This window comes from Dermacentor silvarum, chromosome 4, assembly GCF_013339745.2.
Source record: "Dermacentor silvarum isolate Dsil-2018 chromosome 4, BIME_Dsil_1.4, whole genome shotgun sequence".
Taxonomy (NCBI): Eukaryota; Metazoa; Arthropoda; class Arachnida; order Ixodida; family Ixodidae; genus Dermacentor; species Dermacentor silvarum.
Window position 1 is genome coordinate 54298527 of NC_051157.2, and position 24275 is coordinate 54322801.

Consider the following 24275-nt stretch of genomic DNA (forward strand, 5'->3'; position numbering starts at 1 on the left):
GAAGCACTGTTCTTCTGTTCATATCTTTGAAATAAGTTTCTCGGTAGTATCGCCTAAATTTTGTATGGAAATAAGTTGGCAAAAAAGCTGTAGAGCGCTCATACCTGAGAATGGCAATTAACACTTCAGGTGTTTCCACTCGAATTGTTTGTCAATATTCTTCTCCTATCCGTTGTGTAATCTACGCAGTTTTGTTATCATTGAAACGAGTAATGGGGCTACTTGAAAAAGGAGACAGAGAAAAGAAAAAAGGTTGTGAAAGATCAAAAGTATGCAGGCCACCACTTGTTGACTTGTTTTACAGAATGTTTACTTTAACACGTTGACCATTTCCAGAAAAACGTGCCCCGGTTTCCCAAGATCCCATTTTCGCTGCTTCCACACATTACGTCGGGTGTGAAACCACTTCGAAGGTGTGTGCCTTGTTCCTGCTTTTTTTTTTTTTCTGATTTTGTGTTAGAATGAGTGTGCGAACACACACCCCTTTGGTAGCTTTTAACAGTGGGCACATTGCGATGCAGTGCTGAAGAGAAGATGACGTATGGTATGCGGGGCACACCGGTGATGTGCTCGTCCTGCCCACTTGAGGCCTACAGTGAAACTTGGTTATAATGAGCTTGAATATAGGAAATTGTGTCCTACATCTAACCACCAGAACTCTTGAGAGTGTTGTCAGTGTAAAATGCCGTATTTTCATGCATATAACCTGCACCAAAAAAACTTTTGTGCAAAGGGAGGGGCGAGGGTTGTAGGCAGATTTCTTATTCAGTTGTGGTTTCCTAGCAGTAAGATCTGTTCATGACTGGAGCAGTATGAGAGGACCAGCACACAGAAAAGGGAGTAACAACAGACAGCATAATTAAATTTGGCGTGAAGTTGTATGCCATCCACCTACAGATGGCAGCAGTAAGTGTTGTCGTAACTGTACTATCAATATCAAGAAGTTATACATTCGGATGTGATTCCATCTGTCTTTTAAATTAAAAAAAAAAAGTGGCAGCAGAAGCTTATATGATGAGAATAATATGAGAACCACCTTAGACAGCAACGATGCTGTTACAATGAGTATGTTTGTCTCCTTTACTCACTTGGTAATTTTTTAGTAACTGGCGTTTTGTGACAAATTCTCGTATAGCGAATTCATTCTTCGCAGTCAACAAGAATTCGTTTTGCATAAGTATGAATATACTTAAATGCTGGATATATCCAACTAATTTGCATGCATCCTGTAGTTTGTTATAAGTGGGTTTGACTGTATAGTAGTGTTAGCTGCTGGTAAATGGCATCTCCAAGTTTTACTATGTGGTAGCGCCGCCTTTCATAAACTGCAAGGCTGGGATGGTGAAACGGAAAGTGCCCTTTGCTTTCAGCAATAACCAATGGCAACAAAGTATTTCCAACTATTTACATCGAATTAGGTAATCAAGAAGTGCATAAATTTTTACTGACGGCTGTACAGTTGAACCTCGTTATAACGAAGACAATGAGGCACCAAGATTTTGTTTTTATAACCACTACCTTGTAATACCTATACATAACGTTGGCTGTTGCGAGAACTATAGCTCACAACAGGTACGCCAGTGCCATTTTTAAAAACCTGGCAGACATTTATAGCACAAATAGCAAAAAATGAAGATGCAAGTTGTAGTGGAAAAGCTGGAGTACATAATCACTGGATTCACAGTGCACCTGTTATTCTTCACATGAGGAGTCACACAAATTAACTCTTTCTGCAAACAAAATGCTCTGCCACTGTCACTGCACATGCACGTATGTCATCACCCTTTCCATGCGAACCAAAAAAGCACTGCAGCTGGCCTACAGCATCCAATGCCTTTGATTTCATCGGTATGCCAGATGTGCAACACGTGGCATCTCACTGTTCTTGGCTTTTTTTTTTTTTTTTTTGTCATGTATCTGAAGTAATTTGGCAATAATGCAGACAAGTTCACTGTCCATTCTTCATTGTCATGAACATGCCCACAATATCTATCCATCCTGCTTTTCATTAGAAGCAGTGTGGAACCATTTATTAGTCTTGGCAGTTAAACAGAAAAGGCCAGGACCACTGGCATGCAGACAACCAATGTACCGTATTTACTCAATTGTAATGCGACCACAATTGTAACGCGAGAGGTGACTTTTCATTGTGTCTATCAATAAAAAATAAAACCACGAAAGTAACATGAGGGGGGACTTTTTGTTGCGCATCCAGCAAAAAAAAAAAAAAATGCTAAAGTAACGCGAGACGACCGGATGCAGGAAAATGTACGCAGTTTCACCCGAAAGGCGAAGCATCAATTGCGATAGAAAATTAGTGGAGAGCTATACGGAGTACAGATAGTAGCTTTATTGGCTTCATAAACTTGGACACATTTGCTCACTAACTGAATTAACAAGCATGGTGTTAGCGCACAAGTAAACATGAATAGATCACACTCGATGACCGCAGACAACCACTGTCAAAACACTGACGTGAGCAAGCGCACCAGCAGCATCGAGCGAAGGCTCGTGCGGTCTATCGCTTCAACGGAAACTGAGCGGCAAAAGCACAGCACATACAAAGGTCAAAGTCATGTGGAGATCGCTTTAAGGCGACAGCCCTTAGCCGCGCAAAGTACAAGTACGTAGTTGCTGGCAGAGTAGAAGCCCCCTCCCTCCCGCGCTGCCTTCCCGCTTTCCTCCTTTCGCGTGGGAGATTGAGTCGCCAGTTCCCCTTGCGCCCGGTCGCAAGATACGCATTTGGGGCCACAGCTAAACGTTGCCTCTCCTCCCTCCCTCCCTCCCTCCCTCCCTCCCTCCCATCCCCACCACGGCCTTCCTTTCGTGCGTCGCGTTTTCTCTCTGCTGTGCGTTCGCTCTCTGTGAAAGCGCGCGTCCCTCGCGCGCTTTCACTTGCACATTTCACTCGTTGATTAGAATTGGGTGCATCATTGCACTTTTTAGACAACTTGAATTTCGGTATTCGATTGTAACGCGAGGATCGATTTCAGGTAGCAGAAATGTAGAAACAAACTCGCGTTACAATCGAGTAAATACGGTAGGTCATCCATTGTGTGTGTAGTTGGTGGGGAGTCCATATGACTTCGGTGAAAAGTAGCGCAAGGCACAGAACGCAACATACCGAATAACATTGTTGAGCCGGTTGAATATCCAGAAAAGTTTGACACTTTTCTAGATGGCAGGTAATATGGGGGAGCTTTAAGATACCACATAGAATGAAAACTTATCAACATTCAGCTTCGTTTGGAATGAATGCAATGCACGGAATGGCCCGTTGTGTTTACCTTTTTTATTTTTTATTTTTTTTGTACTGGGATATAGTCTGAGTTTCTGCTTCAAAATGAAAAAGTAGCTAAAATTGAAGCTGTATGTATGCTCAGAAATTTGCATTTAACCAAAAAACGCCAGTCTTCAAGATTGATATGGCATGCTAAAGAACAACTGGTACTAGCAAGTATGCTCGGATATTTAGTAAATTTTTTATTTAACCACAGGTAAGGCAGTGAGGTACCTAAATTTATACTGGTGTCACAAGGGCATTTTGAAGGCCTTCAAATGAATAGCTTTCTGGCTAAACGGCGAAATAGGCACTGCTACACAGACACTTTCATCAGCTGTTGAGTGAATAGTCGAGTCGATGGAGTTGTGCAAAACTCTCCAAATCTCTATCCAAATCTCGGCCTTCGAGCGGCAGAACTAAGAAAACACATTTTTTCAGACACCCACGGTTCTTCGAATGTGCATAGCGTTCAACGCTTAAGGCAAGAAAATACTATTAACCACTCATGCAAACAAAATAGTGACTAACAATGCCAGTAAGCCTTCACATCAATGAAATAGCCTCCAGCTAAGGCGTTGCGCTGCTGAGCACGAGATCGCGGGATCTAATCCCAGCCGCGGCGGCAGCATTTCGATGGAGGCGAAATCAAAAATGCCTGTGTGCTTGTGTTGTAGTGCACATTAAAGAACCCCAGGTGGTCAAAATGATTCTGGAGCCCTCCACTACGGCATGCCTCATAATCAGAAGTGGTTTTGGCACGTTAAACCCCAGAAAGAAGAACGAAATAGCCTCCTTAACAAAAGCAAAAGATAGGTCATCAGATAAAAACTCATTTAACTGTGCGTGATTTTCTAAATATGAAAACAGAAAGGGCTGAAGCATTCCATTGATGGGGACATTCTATTTTGTTGAAATTAATGCATGTATTTCAATGAGGCTTGCAAGAGGAGTTGCATTTTCTTTATTTATATTTATTGTTTAGTTATCTTTTGTTTCGTTAAAACAAGGTTCAACTGTATGCGAATGTAGTTTGTGATTTGTAGGCATGACATTAAATTGGCTCCAAAGGCTGCTTTGTTAGGAACAGTGTTCCAGACTGATAACAAATAAAGCCATTGATGTTTTGATTTGTAAGAAAAAGAGAGAAGAAACTTAACTCCACATTCAAATGCCTAGCAGTTTCATGCAATGTGTTCATCGAACCTTTTGTTTGTTTTTACAGAGTCTTTAGTGGTGAAGCACATATTGTGACTTTACTTACCTGCTCACTGTCACCTGTGTTGGAAAGCTGCCACTTTTGTCAGAATAATTACTAAACTATTTGCATGTTCTGTACAGCCAAATTGGGGCACCGAAGGCAAATGTTAGGGTCCAGCTGGAGTAAGAGCTGGACCCTAACATCCAGCTGATCCAAGAAATAACTGATAGTCTGTAAGAAAATTTTAACGGAAGATGGAATGACTCCTGGAAACAGCAGCTCACCAGAGAAAAGTAGTGGTAATATGTAAACATTTATGTCAAGCATGTCGGTGATCTTAGAGGCTATGCTCTGCGGGGTGCTGCCTTCCTTTGAGAGTCGAGACGCTGCACAGGGGGCACCACAATACCACCAATTAGCACTGACAGAGCGGTGTGAAAAAACATCTAGAAGCGCAACTGAAAAAAAAATCTAGCAATATAGGTAGGCCATACAAATTTTTTTTTTCATTTTATATGTTATATATTTCTTTTATTTCATATGTTTTTGCTATCAGTGGTTGAATACTAGTTACTGCTTATGAGGAGCAAGACATCATCAGTGGCTGGTATGATGCTATCATTGTGGTGCACCGATTCTCTCTCTTTACGTTCATGTAATTTTTCACACTGGCATAAGCCCTGTTTTGTTTTTTTTAAGTAACAGTTTGTACATTTTGAACCACTAATCTCTCATTTTAGCATGGCTTAATGTTTGCCTTGAGTGTCTAAGAGGGCCACAATTGTCCATGTTATGCAATAGATACGCTAATTGCATGCCAATTCTACTTGTAATTGACTGCTACCTATGACAAAGCTGCTGGTATGACTTGATTCCAATTTCCGACAAAGACCTAGATATTAAATAAATTAATTGTGCAATATCTTTTTTAAAAAGATCCTTTTTATAAAATATTAGAGAAGCGTACCATATTTATTATGCAGTATACTGTTTGCCTGGGGAGTCATTTCTGAAGGGGCAGGAGCAGGTTTGGAAGCGAAGGGGCTTGGGCGAGTCTGTAGTGTGTGGTTTGTGTAGGATGAGCATAATAATGTGAAAGCATGATGATGTGAATTTACATGCTAACTTTTTATTGTGTTTATTATGCATTATGCTCATACTATGACAGCTTAGCATGCTTCATATATGCACTGCTGCTTAGCAACACATGCCACCAGATTTTGAGAGTGTTCACTGAGATGCATGACCAATATATAGCAAGTACCATAGCAGCACTCGTCCCATGGCAGCTGCAGCTGAACCCCAGTATCTTTGCATCATTTGGTACTTCGGTAATCTTGCACCAATGAAGAAATGCAGACAGGCCATAGCATATCACCCAGACTAGAAATACTGTAGAATTTTGCCTGCCCTGAAGAAAGCTTTATGTATATATGCACCCAGAAAGAAGTAATAAAGAAATAAAAAAAAATAAGGAAGCTATATATCTCTATAAACATTTTTAAAAAGTAAGTCATATTGCATAAAATAAGAACTGGAAACACTAAACTCTAGCTGTAGCAACAAACATGAGTGGCCAGCATATGTTGTGCTATATGCTTATTTTATTCTTTTCAAAAGATTTGTGCCTCTCAAGCACTCTTGTATCATCTTAACAATGCAAGTGAACATGAGAAAAGAAGTTATTCGAAGTATTTTTCAAATGATAACATGAACCTCGGGTCACAGCATCACCAGAAGGGCTATTGCATTGTGTAATGGCTCTCGGAAATAAAAAGAACTTAAGCAGCCATTTTGGGGAGCTAAATGTGTCAGTGTAAGTAAGAGATATCAGTTATGACGTTGTCACTTGCTTTGTCCTCTTTCACAGTCTGGCCCTTTTTTTTTTTTAAAGAGCGTTACCAGAACAAAAGAGTAACTCAGATTCACTGAATGACTGGAAAAACTGTGTCAACACATGGCTTTCAGAAGCCAAACCTATTTGTATCCACAGACATCAGTTTACTTCTAATGACTATACTGTATTGTCACAAGAACCAGACAGTGGTGCTACCGCGAGTCACAAAACTAACTCTTTATTGGGCGAACTTGTGCCCAGAAAAAGTAGTACTAACATTCAAGCACGATGATAGTGGAAAGCATAGTCATCAGTCGTCGGAATCCGATTTATGGGTCAAATGCGTCGGCTATTTATGCATGACTCATCATACATTTCTGCGTAATCGTTGGTGCTCCTGTGCATTCTAAAATGTACTTTCAACCAAAAAACTTTACGGACCACGGGATCTCGGAAAACGCTAAATATCCGAGCAGCCTTTAAAAGTAGCCAGTAAAACCGTACATCACAATGTTGTTCATATATACCAGTAGAGTCTGGAAATGGAAATACCAGGCTGCTTTTTGAGGCTGCGGAGATATTCAGCTTTTTGTCAGATCCCTTGGTCCATAAGCTTTTTTGGTCGATAGTGCATCACTATTTGGTTTGCGCACTCAGTCTGATTAAACAAGCTTCTTTCGCTATAGAATCGACAACAACATTCGAGAAAGTTTTGATTCATGAAGGCACATCTTGCGCCGAGCGACAACATTGAAACAGTGGTTAACAGGTGAAAAGCTGTCACTGGAAAAAGAAACAACTGTACGCATGTCACTATCTCAGAAGGCACTCGCCGCACAGCCCAAGTCATAGAAGGTGTGCAGACGACATTATTGTGAAATGGAATATATCTCTGCTTGTAACAGCTCCCTTACGGAATTATTGCCGCAATATGGGCTCTTTCACACATATTAAAGGTACATAAAGGACGATTTTATACTTTTTGTGTTTGCTTCCAAAAAATTTTGAATAAAGATTCCTTATGCAACGCATTTCGGGTTGAAGAAAAAAAAATGAAAAGCTCATTTGTACTTCCTGCGCTCCTGATGATATATATATATATATATATATATATATATATATATATATATATATATATATATATACAGTGTTGAACAAAAAGATCTTCAGAGCTTGGCTGGCCAGGCACCTGGTGCTGCATCATTAAAAAAGAAAATGTTAGTCTCAAACCATACTATCTTCAACAGTTACGTCTTTATTCACAGTACATAGCCTACCCATTGTCTACAGAACTTGCAATGAATCATAAGGAAACCATATACATAGACCAGCATGACACAAAATGTGCATGAGACAGAAAGTTTAGAAAGAAACTAAAGGAAGATATTGAGTCGAGCTAGATTGAAATATTAGGCTTCTGTAATAATGAATTCTTCATTTATAGCAAGAACAGAGCTTTGGTAAGTGAAGAAATTGCGAAAATGGTAAATCGGAGTGGCACCACCTATCTTGGACTATGGGACCTCTCATGTGAAGTCAGCACTGACTGATTCACAGAGAGTGGCAGAGAGAGAGGTCACGTAAGGATTACGTCAACTCATCTGTGTTGGTGTGGGCAATTCAAATTGAGAGCAGCAGTGGGACCTTCGGTGCCCATTTGCTCTGCAACAAATGGATATATGTATTGGTACACAGAAAATTATGATAGCTTTCTAGATGAATAATCTATCAGTCTAACTCGGCTTAATGTTTTCTTTTAATGTCCCTTTAATAATAACCGGAGAGATTAGTTTAGCAACAGGTTCGACATGAGACTTCAAGTGTAATAGATGAAGGATGAAAGAGAGTAAGAAAAACGCTAGCACAACGCGAAAGACGAAGCACGTAACTGACACACTAATACAACGCGCAAGACAAAGCACGTAACTGAATCGTCACCGAGTCAAATCAGCGCGTACAGCGCATCGTAATTGCAGCCTCCGCGATCAACTTCAGAAACATTTTCAGAGCTAATTGCGGAGGCCACGCTCCGCTGTGCTGAGTACGGTGAACGCCACCTAGGTGGCGTTGGTAGTGCTTCTTGATGCCAGCGTCCCTTCGAATGCTGGCATCGAGGCGTCGTAGTGCTGAGACCACCGAAGCGTTCACTGTCGGTGCGCGTTAGTGTCATAATGCAGTACTTCTCTTTTCTGCTCGTAGGCGGCGGCACCGCCCCGAGCAAGAGCGCGGGTACACGGAGGAGTGTTAGATCAATGCCTCCTAAAAAAACAATGCCTGGGACGTCGCTTGCTTTGCCATTGGAGGTACGCTGCCGTGCGTTGCGAGCTAGCGCCGCGTGTTGGCGCTAGCGACTGTACTGCCGGAGTGACGCTGTCGGCAACGCTGTGTCGGCGCAGCTGACTACGTTACAGAAAGTACGCTACAGTGGCCAGAATCACTGTAACTATACGCGTTGTACAGGCGGTTGCTTGCGCGCTCGTGGCGTGCATTTGAGGTGCGGCGTAGTAGCTTTCTAGATGAATAATCTATCAGTCTAACTCGGCTTAATATTTTCTTTTAATGTCCCTTTAATAATAACCGGAGAGATTAGTTTAGCAACAGGTTCGACATGAGACTTCAAGTGTAATAGATGAAGGATGAAAGAGAGTAAGAAAAAACACTCACATACTCGCATACACGCGAAACACGAAAGCATGCAAACTCGAGAATAGAATAAGGAACACTGAATGCCATGAAATAAGCTGGAAAAAGGAACTATGGCAACAGCAGTGAACAACACATTGTTCGTTTCCTGACAGCAAGAGCATACATGTTGTAGGATAATATTGGGAACAAAAGGGATAGTGACAGCTTTATGAACAATGATAATTAATTTCTCGCAGAAAAAATTAACACCCACAACATAGCTGGTGACATTAGAGAGGTTTAGCATGTCCAGTATTCCGGCAAACGTGGGCAGATTACAAAATGAGCAGGATCGTAAATTTGAGCGGCTGGTGAGGTGGTGCCACCTGGTGGCACAAAGCTCAACCAGACAAACAGAGAGCTATTATTGCAGTTAACAAGTGTATTCTATTTCAGTGCTGGTGTAAACTTTCGGCGGTAAAACGATTACGCCACTGCCTTACACTGATTATTACACTAATAATTACACTGATTACACCGACTTACTGCAATATTAGCTCTGTGTTTGTCTGGTTGAGCTCTGCACTGCTCCAGCTGCTCACGTTTACACCTCTGCCCATTTAGTAAAACGCCCAGTCAGCTTGCATTTACCGGAATACCGGACATACTAAAAGTCTCTATTTACTCCAGCTGACACCGGAGCTGTGCAATATATTCGCCTTTGCCCAGTTTCATTACATCAGCTGATTTTGCTAGCATCACCTAAAATGGAGGTGAACAAGAAGAGGCATGTGCACGTGAAGCACTTGCCGAGTGCCTCTTTTCTTGAGCAAAGTTTCATCTTTCGTGAGGTAACACAGAAAGCCGATCTCTGAAATGGAGTCTCGTTTCTACATGGCACAAGCAGTTTCAGTGTAGCGCATGTGATGAATGCAGGCTTCCATGCAGATCTCTCTATGCTGCAGCTTGGCACATTGCTTTGAAGAAATCTTACCAATGGGTACAGATATTATGAGCATCCCCTTTGAGGCACTGTGGTGGCTGGTGCTACCAAGCTCATTATTTTGACCTTTCTCCTGCAGTTGTTGTCAGCCCTTAAGACCCATGATTCATGTTAGCAAGCCATTGAAACTGAGGAAAGTTCATTGTCCTAAAAACTAGTGTCTCTTCATCTGTGCATTCCCTGCCATTATTTATGCCACCAGGACCCGAATCGCGTTTCACTAGGGCCCACCGTAGGTTCACCAATCATTTCTCTATTATCATTAAAGCTCGAAGTTTCAGGCAGTCTAACTATTCGTACGTCCACATTTACCTTTTGACTTTTGGATGGAGGCTATGACATGCTGACAAAATAAGCCCCATGGTTTTTGCACTATTTCTGCATGCTACACATGTATAATTATCATCGGCAAATTTTCTCCTAAAGCACCATCTGCTCGGACATCCTGATCTGGCTTCGAACAGTAGAGCACTGCCTTTCAAATTATCATCCAACTTTTATCTTCTGATTTCATTCTTTAATGTTTGATATAGTTCCATCGCTGGCGTCTTCTCTATTGTGTATGTCCAATATGCATTTCTGCATCAGTAGTGATATATTTAACCCCATTTTTGTCATCACGGTATCTGGACTTTAGACTTGCTTCAACTCTGTGCCGATGTGGACACAGATGGAATACAAAAGCTTTCTGTGAAAATGGAATGAAACACAATTTCATTGAATTTTGGCACACTCAACAACAATATGAACCGATCTCTAGTGTCAATATGAACCGATCTCTAGTGTCAACTACCCGTTTGCATGTTGTGGATCACAGCAGTTAATGCCTTCTCCTCTCTTTCTGAGTTTTATAAATAAATTTGAGCTCTGTACCCTAGCGGAATGGGGCGTTAGTGACCTATACGAAGTACTTTACAACATACATGCATAATTGAATTTACTTTATTTTTATTTTTATTATTTTTGGTAATCTTATAATATATGTGTTATTTGAAAGTAGACGGCATTTAGCATATGATGCTCTGTATGTTTCAATATGTTTTCTTGCAATTAAAATATTTGCCTTCCATGTCCTTCAGTAATGCCATGCAAGTAACAATGAAAGCTCTTAAATTTAGCAGCACTAGATTTTTCTTTATTGAACTCGACAGTGAAAACAAAGCTGCTTTGATGTATGTTGCCCGTCAAACAAATGGCACAGGTGGAACCGTGTATGAGATACATGTCAAAAGACCCTTTATTTTCAAAACACAACATTGTGATGAAAAGATAAATATTAGTGGCCGTATAAAATAGCATAGCTTAACACTTAACAAACATTGCCGATTGTTCATGTCTATGTGTTTCGTTTCTTTTGTTGAATGACCTTTCACACACAGAATCTTGACATCCTCCTCTTATTTGGCTTCCGGTTGTGATGGGTGGTGGATTCTTCATGCTGTCAGCTGTTCTTTCAGCCTGAGGACTTTCAGCACTTTTCTCTCATTGTGTAGCCTTCAGTTCTAAGGCTCGGGTTTCTCTGCTCAACAACTCTCATCACTTGCTGCTCGTTCTGAAGCTTACATTCGGCAGCCCTCACTTTGCTTGTCAGCAGTGTCAACCATGCACAATGAGCATGCTCTGGCTAGAGCATCATCGGAAGGTTTCGTTGTTCAGCAGGTTTATTTTTGTTCGAACTTCTGATTATATTTTTTAGGAAGTTAGGGTACTATGAAAATAAGGAGCCAGGCAAAGTCTACATTTCGTCAAACAAAACGTGGGATGCGTTCCTTGAAACAAGCTTCGTTATGACTATGTATGCTATACAGTGCATATGAACGAAGGACAAGAACACTTTCATACCCATTATATAACATGCGTAATCACGTCCAATCAACTAGCCTTCCAGTATGCCTGTTCGAATTTTCTTTTGACGTCGTTTCCCCTTGATATAGATACCCACAACTAGAAGATATGTACACGACATCATCAGAAATGTGAATGAGAAAAAGAACTGATGCCAGTGTGTGAATGTTTTTACAGTTGTATCTAAGGCTCGTTTTTATCGCACACTGTAAAAAATTAAGAAGAAGAAAAAATGGACACTCAAAATGGACACTTGTTAAAGCCCGGCTCAAGTGTACGGCCTATGAATTTGAGACATTCTGCCTGACCAACTTTGTGGAAGGACAAGGTTAACACCTGTGCAATGGGCTGTATGGTTAAGGAAATGGTAGCTTTCACAGTGCTGTGAATGTCTTCTGGCATAGACTACACTACTGCCAAATATATACCCCTATATTTTTCATAGAGCTGCCACAGTGGTTATATCAGCCTAAGTTCCTAACTTCACTTTCATTAAACTATTGGTCACCTAATTAGAGCACATTTTTTACAATCCAGCAGCTTCCATTTAAACACAGGCAATGCCTGTGTAACACAAAGATTAATGACAATGTAGATACACAACAACCTGTCCTACAATTTTTTTTTTTTTGCTTAGATAAGTAACATGTTTTGTCACCTGTGAAATAATATGGTAGACTGTGTTTGTTGAACCTGTACAGGTAAGAACTCGTGACTAGTGAGGTTTTCATTATGATTATTTTTATAGGAATTTTAGCTTGGTGCAGTAGGTAATTCAAGGTGGTAGGTAATTCTATAAGGAGATAGCACCACTACATATTTTACATCAAATAAATTGTACATTAACTCTTTCCTTACTGCACCATGAAAAGTGATCAGTTTGTTTAATGGTTTTTCATTGAACACTGAACATTGCAGTGTTCTTCCATACACAAAACCACATACTGTACAACTTGACAGCTATCCTTGTAGCGTCAGTCACATTTATTAATTGCTGGCAGTTCAGCAGAGACTTGAAAAGATAAAAGATCTACCAGCAGTATTGTCGGACATGGCCTTCAGCACCTGTAGCATTAAAATATATGGAGCAATATTTACGCTTCGACTATCATATTTTTTAGTGGCAGTAGCATCAGAGTCATGGCAGATTGTGTCAGGTGACCTGTTTTTCAGCTCCGACTGCTATGCGTCGTTACCGAGGCCTCAAACTTCGCAACATGCTCGGAGGTGAGCGTTTTCGTTTTTATTTGCTAGTGATACTGAGAGCAATTTTATATATGTCTCCCTATGGTTTACTTTTGGCTACTATATTATCACCAACACGTGTAGGAGATGTTATGCCAAGTGCTACCCTTCATACTAGCTTTCAGTGGGACAAAGGCACTGCACTGATCTCACCCAGACCTTCTGCAGTGGTTCGCATAGAAGTGTTACTTTTCACTTTTTTACCTTTTCCCTAGGACACGGGATCAAATCCTGGCCGCCATGGCCGCATTTCGATGGTGGCAAAATGCAAAAGCGCCCGTGTACCGCGCATTTGGTGCATGTGGACAAATTAATCCGGAGTTCCCCACTACAGCGTGCCTCAGTAATCATATCGTGGTTTTGGCACGTAAAACCCCAGAAACAGAGCAGCAAAACTTTTTTTTTTTACTTAATAAAGAAAAAAAAGAAAAAAAAAGATTAACAGTGTTACCTTTTACTGCATTGACATGGGCTGTGTGAGTTATGATATATGCTGTGCTTATCAAATCAACTGGACGTATCTAATGGAACCTATAGAGCTTTACAACATTGCCAAACTAGACCAGGTTACTTTCAGAGAAAGGCTGATCAATCAAGCATCGAATGATGGGAAAGGCCGGTGATGTTTTTGCATCAATATGTTTTTGTTTAGTAAATGTTTTTGTCTCTCTGTCATCGTCATCATTGCTAAAGCCTTTAATAAAATAAGCAGATCAGAATGAACAGAAGCTACGTTTTGGGCTGGTCAAATCAAAGTCCCAGCAAACATTTTTTGTGCAATTAACATACCTGTCAACTCTCCCTAAATTTTAGTAATGTTTATGAATTTGAGCTCATTCTACGATTTTACGAGTGTTGCCAAGTCTCACGAAAAATAAATTCTGTTTGCAAAAAAGTTTAGCATGGCACTTTCCAACCCTGTACTCTTGGAAGTCTTCTCATGGTGAAAGGACGCCAGTGGGATGCTTGATTCGACCAAGTTTATACACCCTTGTTCCTGAGGCAGGCAAAATTGACAACAGCAATGTTGCTGAAGAAGTCACTGATCTAAAACAATGTGTTCCTTGCCAGCCTCTGGTACTCCAAGTTTGCTGCTGCGACTCGTGTGTTGTGTCTCAAGGCAAATCATTATTAATAAAGCGCTACGTTATAGCACAAGAGTCCATGCTCAGGGCAAGCGTAAACACAAACGCGCTACCTCTCCCCCCTCCCCCCTCCTCACTCCTGTCCTCAGAATTTTTACGAATTTTAAAGTTTGTAGGTTGGCAGGTATGGATTAGTGATGCACACCTCCTCTTCAACATTATAGTGCACCTGTTTCTTTGCATAGCATAGGAGCCAACATGCTTGGTACTTCATTTCCCGGGGAAAACCGCCATAGTAATTTTGCCATATTCTTGCTTAGAGAAGTTGAAGCTATGGGTATGACAAATATTTTTGTGAAATACCAGGCTTTTGGTATGCGACAACCTTCGACAAAATTAGCCTGTGTTTTATTCTCTATTCAAAACCTCAAAGTTTCACTAATAAGCATCAATTTATTATGTCTGTTAATTCTTACAAATGGTCAACAATTAAGCTGCTATTTGATATATTGCTGCAGATGTTGCAACTATAATGTTTAAATAGAAAATTAAGCTACAGAGCTTCTGAAAAATCAATGTATCTGCTGCAGTAAGGAAAGAGTTACACGCTCTAAGGCATTATCAAGCATTCACACACTCACAGGCATGTTGCAGACAACAGCCTGCACATGCGAAGTTAAGATGGATGTAGTGCTTTCCATGTGTGGCGCAATAATAGTTGGCCTTGCAGCAGGCTGTAAAGAGAGAGGCCCAAGGTTGGGGTGCGGAGAAGCACACACAGATTGTGTTGTGCGACACGTGCTCCCACTCACTAGATTTCGGGAAGAGGTAAAGGGGGCACGTGTGGCTGGCAGCACTCCCGACTCCTTCCCATTGCCTCCCATAATGCTAACTGGAGGACATTGCCGTGTTAAATGGAGCAAACAGACGTACACACACAGAGAGGTCTCTGGACAGAGGGAGCCATGCATCGAATGTCATGCATGGTTGCTTAGCGCCTGTTAACATTATAACTAGTGCAATGCAAAGGACACACAAGAAGCAAATCGTGGCACACAGTGCATCATGCCGTGTGCATTTCTTCTTCTACATCCTTTGTCCTTGGTGTTCTTTCCTGTGTGTTTCTTCTTTTATGTCCTTAGTTCTCATTAAGCATCACATCCTGCGTATCCTCTTATGTGTCCATCTTTTCTTGCACCAGTTATAATATCGATCAACTGACTCAGTCAACTGAGAGCTCATCCATTATAACATCTCAGCCCTCATAAAATGCACTAACTAGCCCAACTTTTCCAGTTCGCTGTGTTTAGCAGTCAACATGCTAGAGACACAAAAATGCAGTGTATTGCAGTTGCGTGGAGCGTCAAATGTTTTGAAGCAGCTGAACCATAGCAAAGTAGAAATTTCTCTTCCGCTTGGCTATAAGCTCGAAACTGAGTACACTGTTCACATCATACAAAGTGCTCTGTGTGCCTTTCCATTGCCTGCTGCATGCTTAGGCTAAAACGAAATTCAAATTCCTCTTGGCTTCCATGTGCTGAAGACGCTTCTTACCACCTGCACATGCTTCACTGCTTCATGCATGCATTCTCAACTCACCAGTAAACCAAACAGTAAAGAATAAATAGCCTTGCGTGCCTCTGTAGACTGCTGCCCAAATGTCAAATGTCCTGTGCATATTGCACTAAACCACGTGCTACATCTGTTCATACCGAGGAAAGTAGCCTTGTTCTCTTTCAAGTGGTGGCCTCATGCATTAAAATAGCAGTGCCTTATTCTTGCAGCTGCCAATTGCCTCATAAGATTGCCATCATCAGAAAAAAATTGCAGAAAAGAAAAATACAAAATGTGAAGACGTGCCAGTGCAGTAGTGGCATCCACGTATTTTGCTAAATTGTTAACCAACTGAACCTCGGTTCGGTTAGAACCAAATTACTCAGCCTGTGTCTTTAGCAAAGAATGTAAACATTAATGTCTGTCTGTAACCACTGCTTACATTTCCATAGGCAAATAACTGTGCATATTCGCTACCATAAAAATTAGCGTTCTGAAGGTTGAGAAATCGAGACAGATTTCTGCCACAACAGCTGGAAACGCTGCAAATGTTTTCTGATTTGATGTTTTCTAAAAGGATGGTGCTCTCAAGAGCACAGTGATAGAAGCATAGTAGCCTGTCACCTGTGGTTCATTTTGAGGAGAAACCACACAAAAAAAGCCTCTCACATAACTGAAATTGGCCTCATGGCAGGTGGAATGGAGCAAAAAGCAGCTGTATGAATGAGGCTTACAACAGTGCAAAGCAAGCAGCATAGAAGAAAAAGGAAGTAGCATACAGGGTGTCCCAACTATCATGCGTCAAGATTTAAAAATATGCAAATGCCGCATAGCTGGACAGAACCAAGGTAATGTTGTTCGCAGTCGCTTGGATATACTGAGATTATTTTTTTCATTCTGCCTAATTACGTAATTAGTCTTAATTCATCAACTTCTCAAATATTATAATTAGATGAAAACTGTCAATGTGAAAATTGTAGAGCAACATGAAAAGTACCCGATACAGCTTTCTGTTGGTCAAAACATGCTGCATAAAAGTGTTTTTTCGAGTGTGAAAGAAGCCCGCGAATACACACAAAGTGGCTGGCCAGTCGCGCGGCAATTTTGCGTGTATTCATGGGCTTCTTTCATGCTTGCAAAAGCACTTTTATGCCGCACGTTTCGAGCAACAGAAAGCTGTATTGGAAGTTTTTCATGTTGCTCTACAATTTTCTTATTGACACTTTTCATCTAATTATATTTAAGAAGTTGACTAATTAATAAAGACTAATTATGTAATTAGGCAGGAATGCAAAAATATTCTGAGTATCTCCAAGCGACCGCAAACAACATTACCTTTGTTCTGTCCAGCTACGTTGCATTTGCATATTTTTAAATCTTGATGCATGATAGTTGGGACACCCTGTATATCATAATGCAGGGAGCTAATATTCCACTGCACACTCAGTTGACGCTTTGCTATTTTTCACTCCCATTATTTTTGTTATCAACCATAAGGCCCGTAATCAAGTTTTGTTTGGCATTTTGTCATCTGAGTTGCAACTTGTGTCGCACATGTGCTCAAATGGTCATTGAAAGCTGTCTTTATTGAACTTTTCGAGCTGCCTGATGGAGATGAAAAGCCAGCACAGCTGAAAAAAGTGAGTAACTTGCTCTGGAAACAACGCAGTGACAGTTATATCTTTGCATCTTGACACAGCTGTGGACATTGTTATACTCAAATCAGACTTGATAAGTACAGCAACGATAGCACTGAACGACCACTGGGAGCGCATGTGTGACGCCAGCATTATAGCAGCAGTAGCCCTAGTCTCATGACCTCGGAACATGCATGCTCACAATGCTGATGCTGTTTTCGCTGCTTGTTGTACAAGTGGATGTGTGGAGACAGTGGAAGAGCAGAAGGATGATGTCTTTTGTGTTGGCTTCTTGCGCAATGTGCAGGGAGCGCCTGTCAGCGAGTGACATGATACAGGTGCGAAAGGTGATTGAGCATGTCTACGAGAAGATCATGGGAGCGGGCTCGGACTCAAGTTCACAGACTCAAGACAGGAGTGGTGACTCCAACGGCACTACTGGCGCCGCCACGGACGATGAACGAGCTTCTATTGCTGAGGAGAAGGTTGAACTGTTGTGCCAAGATCAGGTGGGTGGGATTCACTTAACGTAGAAACAGAGCAAGCCCCCTCCCGCCTCCTCTCCCTGTACACCAGAGATAGGGCCCATTCAGGAACAGGAAGGAACAGGAAGGAAGCGGGAACAGGAAGGGCGAACAGGAAGGGCGCTTAATTGATATTGCAAAGCAACGAGAGATTTGCAAAAAAAAAGTGGGAGGGGCACTTGCACGAGGGCAAGGGGGGTGGGGGGGGGAATTTAAGGTATTTTACTGTGGTACCAGATCTTTGTAATGTTGAAATATTGTCCCCTCCCCCTGCCCCATCCTCTCTTGACCAGTGGATTCCAGAAAGAGCACTTCTACAGATGTGCGGATATTTGGGCCATGAGATGACTTAGTATTGTAGGCACATCTCGCATGGTCGCCTATTTTTGTTTAGTGTTGTTCATGTAGTCAGGGTTTAAGCATGGTTGATGTGATAGCTGCTACTACCAGTAAGCATATGGTAGGGTGCAAGAATGCAAAAGCACCTGTGTGCTCATATTTTGTTGCATATTAAATCACTCCAGCTTGTCTCCACTGCTATGCAGACATCCACTGCTGTTTACTTTGCAGTCATGGTGTAGATATGAAATGTCAAAGTCAACAATTTGATCATTCTTTGCCCATGTGCAGGTTCTCGATCCATCTATGGATCTGCGAACGGTTCGCCACTTTATATGGAAAAGTGGTGCAGACCTGGTGCTTCACTATCGGCCAATTAAGTGACACCGGCCGATGGCGTGGAGCCTTCTCCTTCGCAAGAGCTGCCACCGTGCCGTCGGCACCATATTTCTGTGATAGCCACCACTTCGCTTGGACCACAGGGGCCTAGTTGCCACCGGCTCCTTCCTGTTCCACCACCATTTCTGCACACAACCTCTTCCCACTCACTGGGAGGTGGTGGTCTGCTCCTTCACAGGTGGTGGTCTGCTCCTATCCAGGTGCCCTGCCACCCATCACCATCAACGTCATGCCTTCATCTTCGCTTTCTGCTCCCACGACAGCTTGGTGCTGTGTTGTATACAGAGACAGTGACATTGTGCTTTCTTTCACTCTTTCTTGATGCCTTGGAAACGTCCAAGCATGCCCATCGAATGTGTGGCTTGGCGTCTTGCACTGTGTTCAGAGAGAGCAGTAGTGAACCCTGACGGAATGCAGGTACCTTTGCAGTAGCTCAAACATTGATGTCGGTAGCACTGGAAGCAAGCCTCTCACTCATTTCCTCATCTTTGGCAGTAGGGAAGCAGTCTGCCTGGTCGTTTACTTAGTACTATTGTCTAACATCAGTGTTTCATGGTGTGCCTGCACAATGTGTGGCATGTTTTGTGCTACTAGTCATTCATCAGTGGTAAGGATGACCTGTAAAGATCAGTCCAGCATAGTGTGGCCTTGGAGTTTTGAACCGGCATTTTACATTATGCCAGATGTTGTTAAATTAAGTGAGCTGCTTTGTTCACAAAAAAATATTTTGATAAATGAATTGGGATCCTCATTTGAATGTCCTTCTGATAAACTGTACTTGGTAAATTCTTGCAATATTTGCAACAAACTTGACTTTCAACAAGTCAGTAAAAAAAAATGAAGCTTCTTTCTTTTAACATTATCTAGCCTACAAGTAAGAAAAAAAAAAGGAATCTGCAAACTGCCTTTCAATCTTTCAGGGCTGTAAACAAGTTTTATATGTCTTGCCGCCTACCTAGAACAAATGTAGTGCAAACTCATTTTATTCAACCATTTTTTAGCTTTGCAATATATTGCTGTTTGTGTTTCTGTGGCATCTGCCTAGCAGTGAACCATAGTTGTAAATACCATGCAAGCCCCTACTGCCAAGGAGTCCTTGCAATTGTGGTAATCTCTAAATTGCTGCTTCCTGGTGCTGTATAGCACATGTGCGTTACTGCAGAAGTCTAAGCTTTGAAAGCTACTCTGTCAGTAGTCTTCGTGTAGCTCAACTGACAGCAGTGTAGCATGAACAGGCCTATCAGCAAATATCGACATTGTGTTTGACTGGGAAGTAGATGGTATGTGTGGCAAACGTCGTATTAGCATTTGTATGATATTACAAAAGTGCTGGTAACTCGAAAAGTAGCCAAAGCGCCATAGCCAAGCAGCCAATTTGGAAATAAATATATTGCTGTAAGGCTAACCTATCCTTGATGTGTTAACTGTATTAATGAAAAGTTACAAGAGGGTTGTTATGCTGAAGACATGAAAGAATGGGACCATTGTGATATGCAGTGTTCTTGACCTGAATAGCCTATATTGATAGCAATAGGGGTACGATGCAGTGTGCAACATGTTATTGCTCTTCCTTGTAGTCTTTGACTTCGGAAAAGAAAGAAAGAAAGAGCACTATTTTTGTTGGTAATGGGGCTCACTTAAGAGGCAGCGCACTCTAAGTGGGTTTTTACATTGGGCTTTAATCATAAAGCCATTTTTTTTTTTAATGGAACAGGAACTCTGACTGATAAACCACTTCAATAGCTGACCACATCCTACGAGCTGTTTGCAACTAGGCTTACAACATGAACAACAACAAAATATTCATATGGCACTACACAAAGTGCAATCACATAAGTCTGGTGCAGTTCTGCAAGCTTTGTGAGCTACAAAGTCATTTTCATTCTGATTGTGATCCCCATAGCAGTTGCATTATAAGTGCTTCTATTTTCTTGTTTTGCCTGAAAACTGCAAGACATCATCGCATGTATTGACTGTCTGACTTGCCGAGAAAAAGCAATTAGCATAAAATTTATTGACCATCTATGAGAATTTTGCATGTTATACATTGCATAGTTGCTGATTTCGGTAGTCTTATTTATGACACCTTTTAATTGAATGCATTTTAATACATTTGTTTTCCTGCTGAGGTGGGCTTTGAGGTATAGAGCTCCTGAGATGTAGTGTGTTTAAAAGTTGCCGCCCACACCTTCATGCTATTGCAATATGAGATGCATCCGAGCTTGATGAAACGACAGTGTTGTTCACTAATACTTCAGTCTCAAGTCTTGTCGGGAACATGCTTGCCTTGCCTATAAATGAGACAGAGCAAAAAGTCCAGTCAGGAGGTTCAACATTTGGCGAACATATCACCGATTGCCAAATGTATTTCAAGCAAAGGTTTGATGCAAGTTCCGGTGCTATCCAGCAGTCATGCAACGAAAAAAATTATATATGCATAGATTTTGAAGGCACCAGTGGTAAAGTGGCCCTTGCAATCATCTTACACAGCAAGTGGTTTAACATCTCGGTTCGATCTAATTGATGTGCAACGTGTCATCACAGTGGTTATTGTGTTGTTGGCTTCAGGACTAAAGATATCTTTGCTGAGCTTCATGAGTTTGGTAGCCACTGATGTCATTATTGCATTCATCATTGATGTCATTGATTGTTAATGGAAATGGCTGCCATCTGGGATGAACAGATGAGCACATAAGAACACAGAAACACACTTCGCTGTGTCTGCGTGTTTCTCTGTTTTGGTGTCCTTTTTGTTCTGCACTGCAGCCCAAAGAATGTACAACTAACTTACCAACCTACTCGTGCTATTTCAAATAAGTTTGCTCATTCCACTCGCATCCTGGTAAATGGTCATGACTGGCAGATTTTCTTACCTCCTTTTAAAAATTTTTTATCAGCGGATTGAAGGTGAGGATGTAAATTTGATGCTTGTATTCTCGAGGGCACCTATGGCGTTTTACCCAAATTCACTGAGAAGTAAGCACAGTGTGTTGTCAGTCTTGCTACATGCTCTACCAAATGTCAAAATTGGGTTGGCATCATGTGTGCAAATCGGGTAGAGCACTTTACCGACCACCAGACCTTATGCAAAACTCTACAAGCTGTCTTTTCCACATGGCTGAAATGCCACTGCTAAGGAGGTCGTGGACTTTTGCACTTGAAAGAAGTGAGGACTTACAAGCTGGGAGTGAGAACAGGAGAGTATCATTTGGGGGTGGGTTTCGTGCTTTGTATACACTTTGTACATGGGCACCAAAGCTGCAAAGCAATTATTTCTACTCTATAAATACAAAGAGGTATAGTAACAGTTTTTGTTATTCTTGGCACTCTTTGGTCATCCCTGGCCCTTGCGCCAATAAAACCCATTTGTCATCAACAGTTTTTGGTCATGCTTTATTCTTAAAGTACGGTCCTCATATTCCTGTCAGCCTCTTCTAAGCTTATCTGTGCACAACAAGTAGTGTGAGCATCATAATTCTCTAGTGGTGCCATTAAAGTTATGTTTAAAAAGCTGCTTGCACAGTTTTGCATATCGTCTATTCAGGATAAATCTCCCACTGCCCCAGCAATGTCAGACATGACAGTAGTGTGTCAGGGGTAGTCACTGTTACCGACAGCAGTCGGTAGTGCAGTACTGGTGTAGCCACTGCAGTCATATGGAGTGCTTTATAGGCAAAGTATGCCCCAGGCAGATACTGACCATTTTTGGTTGTTAGCACAGGGCTTGCCCCTGCACACGTTTGATTGAAAATGTGTCCTGAACAGAGTTCCAAGCACCTTGAAGTGTGACTCAATGTTGCTGTAGTTAGACGGGTTAAACAGTAGAGAGAATAAAAATGCCTTTTGGCACATTGGAACACTTTATAGAACTCCACATTTCATTATTTATTTGCCCCTGCATGTTTGTTTATGTAACCTGTGGAGTATATGTGGAGAGAATGTGAGGGCCTGAGTGTTTGCACAGAGTTTACATGCATAGTCCAAAGCATCTTGCGCACTGGTTCCACTTTGCACAGTTCACTTGTGTCCAAATCCAATATGCAGAACTGCCGTATGGCAGCCGAAACAACCTCACGCAGGCAACCAGTATGCTAAGTGCAGACTTGTTGTAGCAGTGCTTTTTAGGTGTTTGTGGTTTACTGCCAAAGTTTGTTGTGCGAATTTCATGTACAGGTTTGAGTTGAACCTCTTGCAATTTGAGCTGAAGTTTTTGATGTAATTGTTCCTGTGAGAGCCACTTTTGCAGTAAACATACAGCTTTGGAGTGTGCATGAAAGTTGAATCTTCAGAGTAACATGAAAACTGAGCCATGTGTACTTGACAGATGAATTAAGTGTTATTGCCAACATGAGCGGGGAAGCCGAATCATGCAACCTGTTTTATGCATGAAAGCTGGATGATGCAATGTGTACTATATGCGTGAAAGCCGAATTGTGCAATGTGTGCTGCGTTACCCAAGCGTTGCATCATAGCAGTTTGTTAGCCACACAGTTGTTTTAGCGCATACAAATGTTGCTTGTCTTTTTCTGCAATTTTTCTGAACTGTGCATCTAGATTTTTCTTCTCAAAGTGCTACCTAACTTCTGCATTTATTGACAAAACTTCTGAAATACTGTTTGGGTTGCCACAGTTATTCTCGTTCTTGTGCATGGTGGTCAACAATTATGTTACTCAGTATTCCTTGGTTCCAGTGTTCATTCACTATTTAGCGGTCAAATGGTGTGTGCCACTGTAGTGTTGTCCTGTATGTGTAATTCTGCATCCCCAGCAATGTGAAAGCAAAAGTCTGTGGTCATCATGCTGCTCAGTCATTCACCCGCATCTGCCCACAGCAGCAATAAGTAGGAGCGTGTGAATATTCAAAACTTTCAAGTAACAAATGAAATATTGTCCTATTCGATTTGTCTTCAGATCGAATATCCTCTATTCCTAGCTATGAATATTTTTGTAATAGTTCAATATTTCAGAATCGTCAACTGTGCTCAATGAAACATAAGATCAGAGTAAAAGTATGATAAATTTTATCCCCACAGCTATAATAGGCATAAAGCATGAGAAGTTACGTAGGGGACCAGGTGACGTCGCTCAGGAAGCCAGACTTGAACGACTAAACCATGTTCATTCACACTCTCCAAAAAGTCCTAGGTATGCTGGATATGCTAACAAACTACATATTTGTTCCTAATGCTCCATTATTGCTTTTAATGAGCAAGACTTCATAATGTGCAATGTAGTGAGAGAAACTGGCTAAGGTTATTAACACTAAGGATGTGAATATTGTTTTATATAAACAGTGAAAACAGCTGTTAATTATTTGAAAACTATTCTAAAAGTACTGTATATTCAATTCAATTCATTTGATGTACTAATAAATTCATATTTAATTAATTTTGAAAAATTACTATTCGCACTACCCTGGCAATAGCACAGCCCTAGCACAGCCATCTTGTACAAGCAATTCATAAGGCCCATGTTGTACTTGCATGGAATAAGGACGCTGCAAATGCATGCATGAGAGTGCCACAGAAGCTAACACATTCCTCACCAACACATCTCTGCTTTATAACATTGATAAGCCTAGTCCCCCTGTGACACTAGCAGCTTGTTCTCCCAATACATTCATTGGCTAATGCGTCCTATTCGTGCAGTCTTATAAAAGGTTTAGAGGGTTTATGCTATATATATAGTGCATACTCACTCT

General features: G+C 41.3%; 1 protein-coding gene across 2 annotated transcripts in view; it reads left to right on the top strand.

Annotated features, from left to right (window-relative positions):
* LOC119450064 (WD repeat-containing protein 48) overlaps positions 1-23371 on the top strand; it is a 62162-nt gene extending 38791 nt beyond the window's left edge. Inside the window, exons 17-20 of one of the 2 annotated variants that reach the window (XM_037713419.2) lie at positions 337-413; positions 12965-13018; positions 17620-17821; positions 18467-23371. In XM_037713419.2, the coding sequence (XP_037569347.1) occupies positions 337-413; positions 12965-13018; positions 17620-17821; positions 18467-18559 (426 nt within the window). In that variant the 3' untranslated portion in view covers positions 18560-23371. The remainder of the gene's footprint in view (positions 1-336; positions 414-12964; positions 13019-17619; positions 17822-18466) is intronic. The other variant, XM_037713420.2, reaches the window with a different exon arrangement.
* The last annotated feature ends 904 nt before the right edge of the window (positions 23372-24275 follow it).